The sequence below is a fragment of the Liolophura sinensis genome, chromosome 10 (assembly GCF_032854445.1).
Source record: "Liolophura sinensis isolate JHLJ2023 chromosome 10, CUHK_Ljap_v2, whole genome shotgun sequence".
NCBI lineage: Eukaryota > Metazoa > Mollusca > Polyplacophora > Chitonida > Chitonidae > Liolophura > Liolophura sinensis.
In genome coordinates this window covers 6,358,556-6,374,412 of record NC_088304.1, presented here as the reverse complement: position 1 = coordinate 6,374,412, position 15,857 = coordinate 6,358,556, and the positions used below count along the sequence as shown (strand labels likewise).

General features: G+C 39.9%; 1 protein-coding gene across 1 annotated transcript; it reads left to right on the top strand.

The window, feature by feature from the left end:
* Positions 1-3,053: 3,053 nt before the first annotated feature.
* LOC135476650 (interleukin 17-like protein) lies at positions 3,054-5,661 on the top strand. The gene is made up of 2 exons (XM_064756749.1): positions 3,054-3,161; positions 3,679-5,661. The coding sequence occupies exons 1-2, from the start codon at positions 3,147-3,149 to the stop codon at positions 4,207-4,209; spliced, it is 546 nt and encodes a 181-aa protein (XP_064612819.1). The 5' UTR covers positions 3,054-3,146; the 3' UTR covers positions 4,210-5,661.
* The last annotated feature ends 10,196 nt before the right edge of the window (positions 5,662-15,857 follow it).

The window sequence follows — 15,857 nt, the reverse complement described above, 5'->3', positions numbered from 1 at the left end:
AGGAAGACAAGTCGTCAACTGGCGTTACACCGTGCAGGTCATCACACTAACGTCGTCTAATGCTCAATGTAGTCAAAGCCCCATGAACAGTGAGAGCGACGGAATGTACAAATTCTGTGCCCAAGGCCAGAGTTGAACCTATGCCTCGTGCCTTTCTTTGTTATCGACAACTTATAAACTAGCACAGCAGACGAATTGGATACTGCTTTTATTATGTTGTCTAGAACATTCCTCTTTGAATAAATCCATGTTAATTTCTTCGTTCTCCGGTAGTTTGTGTTGCGTGTTGTTTTGGGAATTGATCGTGCGATTATTGACCTCGAACGTCGATTTGTTTGATGGCTGGGATACGAATGAATACTGTTTAACATGCCTCCAAATAACAAATTTTGTACCGAAATCTTGAACAACGCCGATGTTATTGGAGTCACGGTGATGGAACAGGAAGTGATGTCAGAAAGCTCTGTTTCAACCTTTGTTTGTACCATCTATTGATACACATACATCTAAATACATCTTCCTCTAAAGTATTCAAAACATGATCATGGCCAACAACTGAAACAATTTTATTGCTTAACTGATTTAAAACCGGTGTGTAAGTGCTAATTTTACCTGCAGGCACAGTTGATATTCTTTGTGTAAGCTGCCTTAATACTGCCTAATCCGGGTGAACCACCACGTGGCACGGGCTGTTTAACTGGGAAGTTTGATTATTCTATGTTGTACCATGCAGTCAGCTGACCGAAGCTTCCTCTACAGAATTGCTATTTCTTATTTACATGTCTTCAGTGTTAAACTGAACAGTGCTGCATTTCCGCATGGTATATGCGTGCAGTCGAATGATATCTATAAGCCTCATATCCGACTACCGCCACCAAAGGCCCGAACTTTCCGAAATGTGTATATATAGACATATATGCCGCGGCTTTATAGCGCTTCTTGTAAGAACTTATCACCGATTGGCTCTGGCGTGTTTGTGAACACCATAATGTGTCAGCGGACGGTTTTGTGGCAGACATGTATACAGGACAGGTAAATGAGTAACAAAGGGTCAAGGAGTGATCCCGTGTCCTACATAAACACTACGATATATTCACGGCCTACCCGGAAGGTGGCGCAACAGGGGAATTACCTCGAAGACCTGCAGAGTTAGGAAGAGTATTGGCAGAACACGTGGCAGGCATACGCATTATCTCCTCCAACCCACCCCCCCCCCCCCGCCCCACCACCAACTCTTCGTACACGCAGTCAGCTCGCCATAAGCTAGTACATTAAACATTATGACTTAAACATTATGACTTGAAGTACTACAATTACAAATGCAAATCCAGTTGGTATTCTTACGTAACTCAGCGTATATATATTATATTGTATATATTAATATATATTAAAAGCGACTACAAATACAATTCTAGTCGCATTAAAGGTAAATAAAACCATCTCTCTTCGATTGTAAGTCAGTTTCTAGATCTGTTCAGAAACTATATGCGTCGAAACAGCCAGTAAGGACGTCAACCAGTAAGGACGTTGCACGTCGACAATCGCGTGGCATTGCTTTCAGTTTAGAGAGTAAGGCGGTTGAAAGGTCATGATGTTGACCTCATGTAGTGTCGTAGAGGTTCGATGGCACTTACCGTACGTCCACTATCACCCTCCATCAACAGGGTCACAAGTTCGAAAGGCTTCGGCTTAAAGTCAGGAGGTGTGTTCCCAGTCGATGTGGTGAGGTGGTTATCTCTCGCGGTTTTCGGCGGTTTTGACCACGATCGTATGAGTGATATATTCTCTTGTATTCCCCAAAAGGCGTAAAAGGCCAATCAGTTTAACGAAAATAACTTTTTTGAAGCCAGTGTGGAACCCATCAAATCCGCGCAGAGGTGTGAGCTACAAAAGCGTGTATAATCTTAGTTGTAATCTACCATATTTACTATTGTAAAACGTCGAAATAAAAAGTAATACTAAATATATACTATAATACTAAAGTTATAGCCGCCCGTGGTTAAGTCACAAGTACATACACCGCAGATAATAGGAAATATCACTTTACTTAAGTATAGTTCTTCGTGATTAAGTCCTAGACGTTTGAGTTTGTGGTTGAATTACAGGTCATGCTGCATAACACAGATTTTTTTATCAGTAAAAAAACAATGTTATAAAATGCTCACCCTAAATAAAATGTAGAACATCACGCTTCAGGCTTTTAATTTCATTTTAATGACGAAGGAGAAAAACAAGACAATTGCAAGAAAGGAGTGAATATATACATACTGTTCTTTGTGAACCTGAAATTAAGCCAAAGGAGTGTGTGTGTGTGTGTGTGTGTGTGCGGAGAGAGGGGGAGGTGATGAGGGCAATGGTGCAGGGAAGAGACCAGCTGAGGGCAGGGGAGTGGGGGGAGCGGGGAGGGGGATCAAGACGGAATGGGTTGAGAATACTATTTCCGGAGGAAAACTGTGTTAAACAAAGCCTTACTGCACATTTCTAAGGTACAAATCGAGCTCTGTATACATTTGGGACATGTGTTGTTGTTTATCCCAACATGGTATGCAGAATAAATTAAGTTAGGATCTTTCGTATGAAACAGCTCTGTAAGAATTCATTTAGATTTAGAATGCTACTTCCGCAATAAACGCTGGCTTTCTCACTGGCAGTGTAAGTGCATGTAGACAGTAGAGCAATCCCTGTACGTTTCATTCACAATTTCCGTGTAGTGACCTTGGGTCTCAGCGATTGGCTACAGATTGATCGTGACGTCAATGGCGCGAGGAGTAAGTAACATATTCGGGAACAGCTTTCTCTGGCGTCTCTTATGTGTTATGGTGAAATTATTATTATTGTTATAATGCTAATAAGGTAAATAAAGGAAGACTTGTGTACTTGTACTCACTTCAGACAATGCGGACAATCCACATTTGAACTACTCAAATTTGTCGGTGGGCTGGCCATGGGCCGTGCTAAGAATAGCCTGGGGATATCCCCGGAAGTGTGAGGCTTCCCAGGCCCAGAGAGTATTTATATTCTGTCTTAACATGAGTCAATCAAACTCGACTCATCTGAAGACAGTACCAGTTCATACAGCTAGTTATACACCGCCTTTGTAAAACCTTAGGATTACCCCAGCCCTTGTGCCGACTTTACTACAGAACATGGATATGATCATGGTAAGTGGAGGATGCTTCTTACTTCTGTGGTTTGCATAAATTCATAATCTCAAATTTTATACAATCTGAGATAGATTATATTTAATATTTTCTGCATTTTGCCTTCTTTGAGCTTATATAGCATTTTATCGTTGGATTATAATTTATATGGATTTTGTACAGTCAGGATAGAAAAGATTAAATTGAAAAACGTGTTCGAAGCATTATTAAAAAAATTCAAACTAGTGTATACTTATTAAGATATATGTGACAAGCTGATTTCACGGTTGGCTGCCTGGTTTAAGTTTGTACAGACTTCACGCTGAATGCAACGCGATATATATCGTGTACCTCACTTAGTCCACCTTTACACTCTTTAGTGCTTAATGTGAATGGTTATCCTATTCCAGTTTACGCCAAACCTTTTAAAAAATTACAGTTCGTTTTATACAAAAATATACATAGACATTGATTTCGCTCTACATCCATGAATACTTTTAGTTATACTGAGTACATATTTTCGTGTTTTTTTTAATAGATCGTTATCGCCTGCTTGGTGTCTGGTTTGGGTGCAGTTTTTGGTGCCCCTGTGGAGTGCAAAGTTCCAAGTAATCTTACCTTACAACAACAACACAACCAAGTATTAGCGTCCGGGGGCGTTCTGTTACCAGGCACAGGATCTGCTCAGATTTCCCCCGAATTCATCATCGAGCATAACCTGTACGGAGACAGTTCTTGTCCCTCGGATGCTGCGTCTGGGGCAACGGACCCCCTCGAAGAGCGTTCCATTTGCCCCTGGTACGGCGTTATTAACCACGACCCAACACGCTACCCTGCGACCATGGTCGAAGCCAAATGCCGATGCAACAAATGCATCAACAACAACATCAACCAGTGCGAACCTGTAAAGTATAGATTTTACATACTTCGACAAACCTCCGTATGCCAGGACGGATACTACGTCTACACACCGGAAGAGATAGACATCTCCGTGGGGTGCACATGCGCGAAACCCAGGTCAGCTGCCGCCAACCCTATAGATGGAGATGTCCCAGATTTTCCTTTTTAATGCTATCTGTTTCGGACCTTACCAGAAACCCGCCGTGTCATGGAGAATGGTAGATCACATTCATCAAACTGGTAGTTTTTGGCAGCATTTTATGCACCGTTTTATATACTTTGCGATATATAAACGCTGCATATCGCTCACTGACCACTTACCACGTGCCTTCATCATGTACCGTACCACATATTCAACAATCCTGCATAACTTATCTACCCCGGAGTTAGCATTTTTCGACTCACTCGCCCCAACCACCACCCATATTGTCGATTTTTTAAATTAGGGATTGTGTCATTTTTAATGCTCATTTTATTGTAAAATCATATGCTTTGCATTACCCGGTTAAATGTGATAATCATATCAATATTTATAGAACGTTATAAGTGTATTATTTATTTAAACCACCGCCATCCTTAATGTAGTTCTAGAGTATACGGCGTTAACAAAAACTTATTAATATTTATTTATATTTAAGTTATTTTGGTATGAATGTAATTTAATTTGTAAAGTGAATTTTTCTCAGAAAAAGTTGTATGTGAAGTTTAACTTTGTGAGCATGAAATGTGTGCAATTCTTTCCTGAGGTGATTTTGTCTACGGTTTGTCACAGGAACATTCCACTGACAATCTGGTTTGGTATGTTACTCATTGTAAATATAACATTTTGTTACTATTTATTAATATTGCAGTCAAACTGCGACAAAAGCCGCTCAAGTATTATTACAAGCTCGGTGACACATACGTGTTGTTCACACACGGGGACTTTTGTCCGTGTAAAAGAAGAACCGCTGTACAGGGGGCGCTCGGCATTCCTGAACAAGGAGTTGAGTTTCCGGTCGGACGGAGCACTCTCCACGACTTGGAAGCAGTCCTGCCTTCCTGTGACGTCCACAGCTACACATTCCTGCGTCTCTGACTAATCCTGTCTCATTACCTTTGTATCGCGTGTTTCTCTTTCTTAAAGATGCGCGTGGGAATTTTACACCATTCACACTTCTGAGTTCGTTCAAATTGCCCTTTGTTGTACGTTACCGTAATAATTTCAGAACAACTAAATTGTACAGCTATATTCAGTGATAAATAAGCCAAAGATTCAGCTGATGACGTGAGCAAACGCGGGTAGAAGGAAATAAAAGGACCCGCTATAATGAGATGAAATCCCGGACGCGCCTGAGACACCAGTGCAACGCCTTTATAAGCTCTAAAAACATAATAAGCTTTTCATCAAAATTCCGAGCTGTATAAATATTAGATGATGTTATCCTTCTTGCCAAAAAAAAAATAGTCCCGATAAAATGGATGTCCACAATAAAAATAAGGAAGTGAATAGTCCCGAATGCATTTATAGTATTTACTGTGCCTTTTTCAACAATTGTTATTAACTTTTTTTCACCATGTTATGTTGCTCAATATTGCCTTATTTTATTTAAAATTTACAATAAAGTTGTTTATTTTTTAACTATGTGTTGTTTGTTTAGTATTTGTGTTGCTTGTAGTTTGTTAATTTGCATACTGTGGACGGCTCATGCACGTCCTCCGAATGGTTGGTCGATGGATTGTTTGATTGAAACATACCCGTGGATGAAGCAGCAAAACCAGTCTTATGCATGAGGGAAAAATTGCGAGATGAGAAAGCATGTGGTATCACATTGGGAGGGGGGGAGGGGGGGGACACGTCAGTGCCTAATGCCACTGTCCCACTGTCTGATTATCGGCCAATGGACAGCTTTACCCCAAATTTGCCCGGTATAGAGAATGCGATTTTGTCCTTTCTATTCTGCGAACACACTCTAGCAGCAAAGGTCACCGAAAACCGGCCTTCACTCTAAAAATGACGCACAAAGGTACGCACAACTGTAACGAACTTGAGCATCCACACTTTTGTGTACTAGAGGTACACAACAGTGTGTACCACCAATTTTTGTTCTTAAGTACACGAACTGTATACCTCTAGTACACAATTCGTGTATCTCTAGTACGCAAAAGTGAGGATATTCAATTTTGTTACAACTGTGTGTACCTGTGTTACACAGGCCTTTTTAGACAGTTCTGAGTAATTCTAGTCTAGTGACGTTTAACAAATTATTAATACCACTGTGCTCGTACTACCTAATTCTGCTTAAGCATTGGTACTTGTAAGTGCTATATTTGTGAGCATTTATATGAACAATTAGAAGAAAACTCCAACTGGAGCAAGGACCTGAGTCAGATTTCATAGCCGATTAAGCGTCAGACACTATGATATACTGTTATAGTATCCGTCAGATACTATGATATACTGTGGTAGTATCTGTCAGATACTATGACATACTGTTGTAGTATGCGTCGGATACTATGATATACTGTTGTAGTATGCGTCAGATGCTATGACATACTGTTGTAGTATGCGTCAGATACTATGACATACTGTTGTAGTATGCGTCAGATACTATGATATACTGTTGTAGCATCCATCAGACATTATGATATAATGTTGTAGCATCCATCAAATACTATGGTATACTGTTGTAGTATCCGTCAGATACTGTGATATACTGTTGTAGCTGCTTTGGTTTTACCATTCATTCTGTATTTTTTTTATAGACTGTCACATAAAGGTTTCGTTGCCTGCGTGTATTACCCAGTATCTGTGATGAATTTAACTTCCGTTCAAAATGCTGAGTGATGGGCTGGAAATGTGGATATGCTAGTTGAAATACAGCTGCATGTGATCCACAAACTAAGCCCTCCAAGCGTTAAATATGCTGAACGGTAGAATGCATAATTCGCCCCCCCCCCTCTGGCAAAATGTTTTAAACAGAATTAGGTGAACAAAAAAATGCAGTGATGATAATGCAATTTGTTAGACATCACTGGCGTAGAATTACTCAAAGTGCTGTGTTTTAATCAAATTTAATATACAATTACATTAAAACAATGCAAAGGGAAAAGGGCATTGGGGATGCTTAGTCCAACAGCAGGGATCAGGCCTCGGGGATGCTTAGTCCACCATCAGAATCCTGGTGTATGCAGGAATACAATATAATTAAGACTTACAAGATAGAGAGAAAACTCAGAGCAGGCCTAGGATTTCTTAGTGCCCTGTCTTATTGAACAGATAACCTCTGAGACGAAGTGTAGGTTACAATAAGGTTTCCTTTTGGTTACAATTCACGGGGTGTAAACCATATAAGGCGTTGAATCTATGCGTCGAAACAGACATTCGTATACAAACCGTCAACCAAGATGGACGTTCCAGGTCAATTACCCCAAGGTCAATCCCCCAATCGATGTTTAACACTAACTACCAAACACCTATGGAAGTGGTATATAAAATCACAAGCCCAATTCCCAAAACGGCGTACAACCCACACCATCAAAGAACTAAGAAATCACGGTATAGAAAGTATGAAAAAAGGAGCAGTCAACAGTTTTCAGTGATGTTTGGAAGACACAAAGTATGTTCAGGGTGAACGAGTGAAATCAGTGCTGAAATCGTGTACTGTGCTAGCGCATAAGCTGTTGAAAATAAGACATATATCTCAGTTGCGCTATGATCGTAACCGTGCATGCAATTCAACGTGGCGATCTAATTGAACACGATGAATATAATGTCCCAGACCCTGGGTTGAGCGGAATAAGACACCATCATGTAGCAGAGCCCCAGAGATTCCGGACGCGCTGTCCATATTAAAAGAGAAATATATTCGTTGTAAAGTTGAGAAACTTTAAGTGAAGGCGTTGGATGGTATAACCTAGACAAGCTAATTTTTGCAGAAATAATTTGTGACATTCACTGAAATCGTCACGCAACACACAAGTGCTACAAGGCAAGGTACGCCGTCATTCAGTAAGGGCGTTCCAGGTCAATAATCGCAATTCTCATAACGACTGATAATACAAACCATTAAAGATCTAAAAATGTATATACAGTATGAAATTGGGCCGGAATCAAGCAAAGAGAAGCGGTCAATAGTTTTCAGTGATGTTTCAAACACACAAGATTTGAAATCAGCTTTCAAACCGTGTATCATGCTAGTATATATTTTGTGGATAAGAAATGACGCAGCTCAGTTGCACTTTGATTACAACTGTTCATACATCCAATGGGTTAATGTAATTCAACACGATGAATAGATTGCCTCTAGCTCTAGTTAATCGGAATTAGGTAGAATCGTGAAGCAGATTCCGGACGCTGTGAAGACCTTTATTTGAGTCCGCCGTTGACGCCACAATATCGTGAAACAAGATTGAATTGCAGTGGTGCGCGTCAGACGCCCTACACACCGGTAGCAAAATGTGCTGATTACGGACGAATCACGTTTCCAGCTTTCCCATTCAGATGGGCGTCAACACGCACATCGTTGTCGGGGTAAGCATCACATTTGGGACGAGATGGACTGAGGTTGGAGACGGCAGCGACGCCAGCACCAAAACGTTGACGCAATAGCCAGAGGCCTAACCATTTTTATAGGCGGGGATTCGGCAAAAATTTCTTGCTCGTCTGATGACTTCAAGGAGACGGAAATTTACGTGTAGAAACCATCATCCGTTACTGATTTATCTATTTATCTCAGCCTTGGTGGCCCCCATCCGTTAATGAGCTTGCCAGCCTCCATTTTGACACTTCCTCCACCAATGACCTTAGAGGCGTGACTTGAACAACCATTTTTTTTGTCTGCTCATTGACTATAGGTTGCTCTTCGACCCTGATTAGGAAAAGGACAGTATGTATTAGAAAATGGAAGAACGATATATTTATAACCGTGCATAAGTCACTTTTGAAGTGATTATATAGTGTCCTGAAAGGTATTCCTTTAATGTAAATGGATATCATATGTTTATGGTTTTTTATGGTCTACAGGGCGAATTTCGCATTGCCAAAATCCATTGGCAAGGCCACTAGTATGTTTTCCATTTTGCCTTGTGAAGAGTCTCAGACTAATCAGCTATTTACATGTACTTGTATCATCACTTGATCCATACCACGCTCTACAGGTGACTGTGGCTACATTCGGCCCAAGTGCAGAACGAACTTAAAAATGTCTCATATACCACCAGAACAGCTCATATTCGTGTAGTTTTTACATTCACGGTGTGAATATATCTGGATACGCCTCTTATTAAAAAGTTCTTTATAAAGGAGAAGGTTAGAACAAGGAAATGAAACATTTATCAAACCTGTACAAAATGTATTTGTTTTTTATTTTTTATATTAAACTACAGGTAAACAATACAAGTAAGACTTAATATCAGATATGACAAGCCAACAATGGTTCCTGGACAATCAGACCCAATTACACTTCAGCACGCATGTTTGTCTTCTTACGGCATTTCTAAACTGTCTATTCTCTTCAGGTTTTATGCGTGCATTTAGTCCAAAAAAAAGGAGCTACATCTAAGTATATGACTTGTGCACAAGTATTACCATATATACCATATATACTGGATGCGCAACTGTGAAGTAGGCAATGCCCGCAGGAGAGAACATCATATGTTCAAATGTTAATGTCGAAAACAGATAAGCTAGTCATTTTAGGATACAAAAAACAACAGTTTTCTTTTGATGTGTATAAAACGTATTTAAGCGACAAAATAAATAAATAAATAAATAAAACACCCCAAAAAGGTAACCTACTCTATTCAAACTGAAATATCTGTGTCTGTATTAGATATTGTAGAGTGGGGAAAATTACTGCAGCACAAATGTAACTTTCTGAAAACTTTTTGAGTACGGCGTTAGACACAAATTAGCATGTCTTAACAATTTTTGATTCTAACTCACGTTAACACTTATTTAATAAGAGCTGACCTTTATCTTTACCCACACAAAAGTATATTTCCCAATTAAAGAAAACGAGTACCTCTAGGATTAGGACCCTCTGTCAGTGTGCGACTTGTTCTCCACAATGACTGCACTAGGCTCCCTTCAAGATCAGGGCGAAAATGCAGACTTGTGTTTGTGTTTTACATATGCAGGCAAAGGTCAGCCAAACCGAAACTTTGACAGCACATGTGAAGAAATATAAATGTGAAAGTTTCAATACAAATATTTTTCTAGATAAAGTTTATCTTCATACAGTAAAGTAAAAGCACAGTGTCTCATATCGGTCGTTTTTTATCGAGAGTGCATTTTTGGGGCCTTATTACTAAGCAACCATCCCTTCCATGGTCATGTAACTTTTCTCGGCGCTTGGGCGAAGTTTTATACTTCTGATTCGGAAATTTATAGATTTGTGCCGAGATTTTGAAATTTGCGCTTTTTTATCGTATGTCTCTGGGGCCGATTTCCCACCTTACAGTACCAGGTCCTTTATTTATTTGATTTGTGATTTACGCCATACTCAAGAATATTTCCGTTATATGACGGCGGCCAGCATTATGGTGGGAGAAAACCTGGGCAAACCCACATCGATCTGCGAGTTAATGCAACACTTTCCCACGTACAACCGAGGAGCAAGCCAGCGTGAACATTTCGTAGAAGTCTCTGTTTCTTGCACTCATGCCTAGAAGGCCGAGTGACCGCTCAACCTGGCCATAGATCAACAGACAGTGACAGACAAGATTCACCTCTCATTACTTTGCAATAGTGACGACAGACTGTTATGGATCCATGCATTGAAACGGACTTTCGTGTACCAGTCGGCATCGGGTGTTTCAGGTCAACAAAAACAAAGTACCAAAGAACAAAGAAAGTACATAAAGTATGAAAGTAGGATTAATCATGTAACAGAAGCTGTCGGGGCCTCTGTGGCTCAGTTGGTTAGCGCGCTATCGTAGCGTAATGACCCAGGAGTCTCTCACCAATGAGGTCGCTGTGAGTTCAAGTCCAGCTCATGCTGGCTTCCTCTCCGGCCGTACGTGGGAAGGTCTGGCAGCAACCTGCGGATGGTCGTGGTTTCCCCCGGGCTCTGCCCGGTTTCCACCCACTTCAATGCTGGCCGCCGTCGTATAAATGAAATAGTCTTGAGTACTTCGTAAAACACCAATCAAATAAATAAATAAATAACAGCAGCAGTCAGCAGTTTTCAATGATGTTGGAAAGACGCCAGATATGCTCTTGGGGTGAGGAGTGAAAGCAGCATTAAAATCATACACCATAATTTGTCAATAACAAAATATGTATATCAGTCCATATATCTAACGTGGCGATCTAATTCAATGCGATGAATATAAATCCCCTGGCACCAGGTTAAGTAGAATTAGACACATTCATGAAGCAGAATGCCAGACGGTCCATGCCCTGGAATTTTATAATAACTTAGTTGAACAATAATGATACTACTTTTGGAAAAAAATCATCTTTCTGCATTAACCGAGGTTCATAGACACTGTTCATATACCTACAGTAAAACAACTGTGAAATTACTGGATTTGGACAAGTTGGGTTTTTTTTCCAGAACCCCACTCAGCCTTTTATTCTTACCCTATGATGGAAAAACACAAGAAAAAAGTTTCCCTTTAAATGAGTTTTAGACAATGGTTGAAGGTTTTATTATACAATCCATGCTGTGACCTGACATAAGCAACTGCATTTTTACGTAAGACTGCATGCTCAAATTCAATTCGTCACTTCCTAGCGACCAGTGGATTTTTTTGATTACTGTAAATTTTTTATTATTATTATTTATTTGATTTTCTGATTTACGCCATACTCAAGAATTTATGACGGCGGTGGGCGGAAACTTCAAGCTGATAGCTATGCATTTCCCAGCACTGCTGAGGGTTGACACACCCGAATACATATGACCAAAGGGACGTCACTACGTTCTAACAAAGCCGTGACTTTCAACGTAGGGGTATTGCTTTGCTGGAGTTGAACAATCTAAATACACCAAAAAAATTACTCTGCTAATTTTAACAGAAAGTCTGTTGCCTGAGTGATGTTAGAATATATTCTGCTATTGCAACAGATAATTCTGTTAAATATAACACACACATTCTATTGATTCAACATACAGATTCTATGAAACCATCCATGAGATTCCGCGCTAGCGCTGCGTAATGACCCAGAAGCCTCTCACCAGTGCGGTCACTGTGAGTTCAAGTCCAGCTCATGCTAGCTTCCTCTCCGGCCGTAAGTGGGAAGGTCTGGCAGCAACCGCCGGGCCCTGCCCGGTTTCCTCCCACCATAATACTGGCCGCCGTCGTATAAGTGACATATTCTTGAGTACGGCGTAAAACACTACATAAATCAATTAAATAAATAAATAAATCCATGAGATTCCGTTTGTACTCTCTTAATCTTTCATATAGGGATATGCAGTGCGAAAATAAGTCGGTGTGGAATGTATGTAAGTATGTTAGGGGTTTTATGACGTACTTGACACTTTTTCAGTCATACGACGGCGATGGGTTTGTGTACATATACTGTGTCTTCTCCTGGCAGGGCGAATCCAGGCATGCTGTCATTGTGCCTCCACCATTGAAGTATCATACCAAACACCAGATATATGATGTACCCTACCCAGTCACATTATGCTGGCACAGGGCCAACCAGTCCTGTTTCATTTCCCTAACCTATCAGTGCTGAGCGCGAAGCGAGACGAGAAAAAGTATCATGTTAGACTTTGGTGTGATCCCCGATCCCCCGGCTTCAGTGCAAATGCTTTATAGCCAGTGTGGAATGAATATCGCATTTCTCAGTTCGAAATGCCAAATGGATCCTTTCTTTAATAGAGGGTAAAAGTCTGTTATTTCCAGTAAGTGATTTGAAATGGTGTGTCATTAGGACAATAATAGGAGCAAAAGCACAGATTCTTAAAACTGTTGAGCTCTGTATACAGTGTAATATTAATCGTCACTAACTAATGAAACTGTTCAGTTCTGTATGCATTGTAATATTAATCGTCACCAGCTAATGAAACTGTTCAGCTCTATATACAGTGTAATATTGACCGTCACTAGCTAATGAAACTGTTCAGTTCTGTATGCATTATAATATTGATCGTCACTAGCTAATGAAACTGTTCAGTTCTGTATGCATTATAATATTGATCGTCACTAGCTAATGAAACTGTTCAGTTCTGTATGCATTGTAATATTGATCGTCACTAGCTAATGAAACTGTTCAGTTCTGTATGCATTGTAATATTGATCGTCACTAGCTAATGAAACTGTTCAGCTCTATATACTGTGTAATATCGATCGTCACTAGCTAATGAAACTGTTCAGTTCTGTATGCATTGTAATATTAATCGTCACCAGCTAATGAAACTGGTCAGCTCTATATACTGTGTAATATTGATCGTCACTAGCTAATGAAACTGTTCAGCTCTGTATACTGTGTAATATCGATCGTCACTAGCTAATGAAACTGTTCAGTTCTGTATGCATTATAATATTGATCGTCACTAGCTAATGAAACTGTTCAGTTCTGTATGCATTATAATATTGATCGTCACTAGGTAATGAAACTGTTCAGTTCTGTATGCATTGTAATATTGATCGTCACTAGCTAATGAAACTGTTCAGCTCTATATACAGTGTAATATCGATCGTCACTAACTAATGAAACTGTTCAGCTCTGTATACTGTGTAATATTGATCGTCACTAGCTAATGAAACTGTTCAGTTCTGTATGCATTGTAATATTAATCGTCACTAGCTAATGAAACTGTTCAGCTCTATATACAGTGTAATATCGATCGTTACTAGCTAATGAAACTGTTCAGTTCTGTATGCATTATAATATTGATCGTCACTAGCTAATGAAACTGTTCAGTTCTGTATGCATTATAATATTGATCGTCACTAGCTAATGAAACTGTTCAGCTCTATATACAGTGTAATATTGATCGTCACTAGCTAATGAAACTGTTCAGTTCTGTATGCATTATAATATTGATCGTCACTAGCTAATGAAACTGTTCAGTTCTGTATACTGTGTAATATTAATCGTCACTAACTAATGAAACTGTTCAGTTCTGTATGCATTGTAATATTGGTCGTCACTAGCTAATGAAACTGTTCAGCTCTGTATACAGTGTAATATCGATCGTCACTAACTAATGAAATGGTCCAGTTCTATATACAGTGTAATATCGATCGTTACCAGCTAATGAAACTGTTCAGCTCTATATACTGTGTAATACTGATCGTCACTAACTAATGAAACTGTTCAACTCTATATACAGTGTAATATCGATCGTCACTAGGTAATGAAACTGTTCAGCTCTGCATACAGTGTAATATTGATCGTCACTAGCTAATGAAATTGTTCAGCTCTATATACAATGTAATACTGATCGTCACTAACTAATGATACATCCATGGTCTCATCATGCAAAGACCTACACATTCTTTGTTTATTATCAGCTTCAAGCTTAAGCTTAAGTCATGGTGTTATGAGGCGTGTAATTTGCTTCTATTTGTGTTTACATGAACAGTTCGAATAAAACCCGAACTGATGTAAATTGACAAGAGGCAGTGTCATTTGCCAGCCATCACACTGTCGTCTGGTGCTGTTTTGGTTTTATTCTCAGTGCTTTACGTCTCAGTACACGTAAATTCCCCGTTTCGCGTGCCATGCCTATTGTAACATGATGCCTCTTTGGATTATTGTCTGTTCTTGAGGTTAACTGTGGTTCATGGGCCCTTGTGGGGGACGGGAAGGTAAAGCACGGCACGTGTGGGCGCTCTCGGGTATTTGGACAGCGTGGTCACGCCTCTAACGTTGATCATGTTTACAGATATCAAGGACTTGCATTAATACCACAGCCATGACCAGGAAATGCCGATCGGATCATGAACTTCACCCTACTACAGCCATGACGTTTACCGAGACTTGATAAAGCTTCTGTGTGTACATACACAATATTTTGCTGAATTTTATGACAGATACAACAGTAAATCTGCAAATCGAGTCGGCCGCTGAATCATGATCTTTATTATAAAAGTCTTGAAATTCCAAATTGTTGGCATTTTAATTGTTGTTTCCCTGAAGCCTGTGTGGGATAGATCAAGCCCTGGGCATTGTTGATGTACCTCACACCCCTAAAGAAGCTGCAACCCCTTGCATTAAGATACATAACCAACATGAGCCACCGCTTTCCTTTAAGACATAGAAAGATATAACACGACAGTCTTCGTCACTGTATCTTTGGACTAATTGGACTTTGGAAATGGCCTTGTGTGCCAGTGTCTAATTATCCACTCACTGACCATCTGGTCCTTTTTATTTCCTTATCGATATTCTCTGTCCACTGACTTGCCAAAACAGGCTTCCTCATCGATGAATGTACTATCAAAACGTAGGGGATATTCTTTTTTTTTTAAAAAAAAGCTATAGCTGTTCATATTCAAATACCTTTAATTGTATAAATAGTTTATCAATAATTATTAATACACCAGACAAAGGGAACGATATACGGACAAGTTTTAGGCAAATGTATGGTAAATGACTCATTTGATTGCCAATTTCGAAATGCACCAAACGACGGCGTTAACTTTCTAATTTCAATCCCTCACAGGCAGCTCCTGATTTGTCATGTAAAGATACATTAGGGTGTCTGATATGACTGATATCCACACACCACATGTTTTCTGTTTAGTCTTCACGTCTGTGGCAAGGTAGAAGAGTATGGCTAACCATGACCCAGGGCCAAACGCCAGACTACCGGTTTCTGCGGAAAGTCTCCCCAATTGACAACTGAATCACCCCGGAAGATGGAGCTT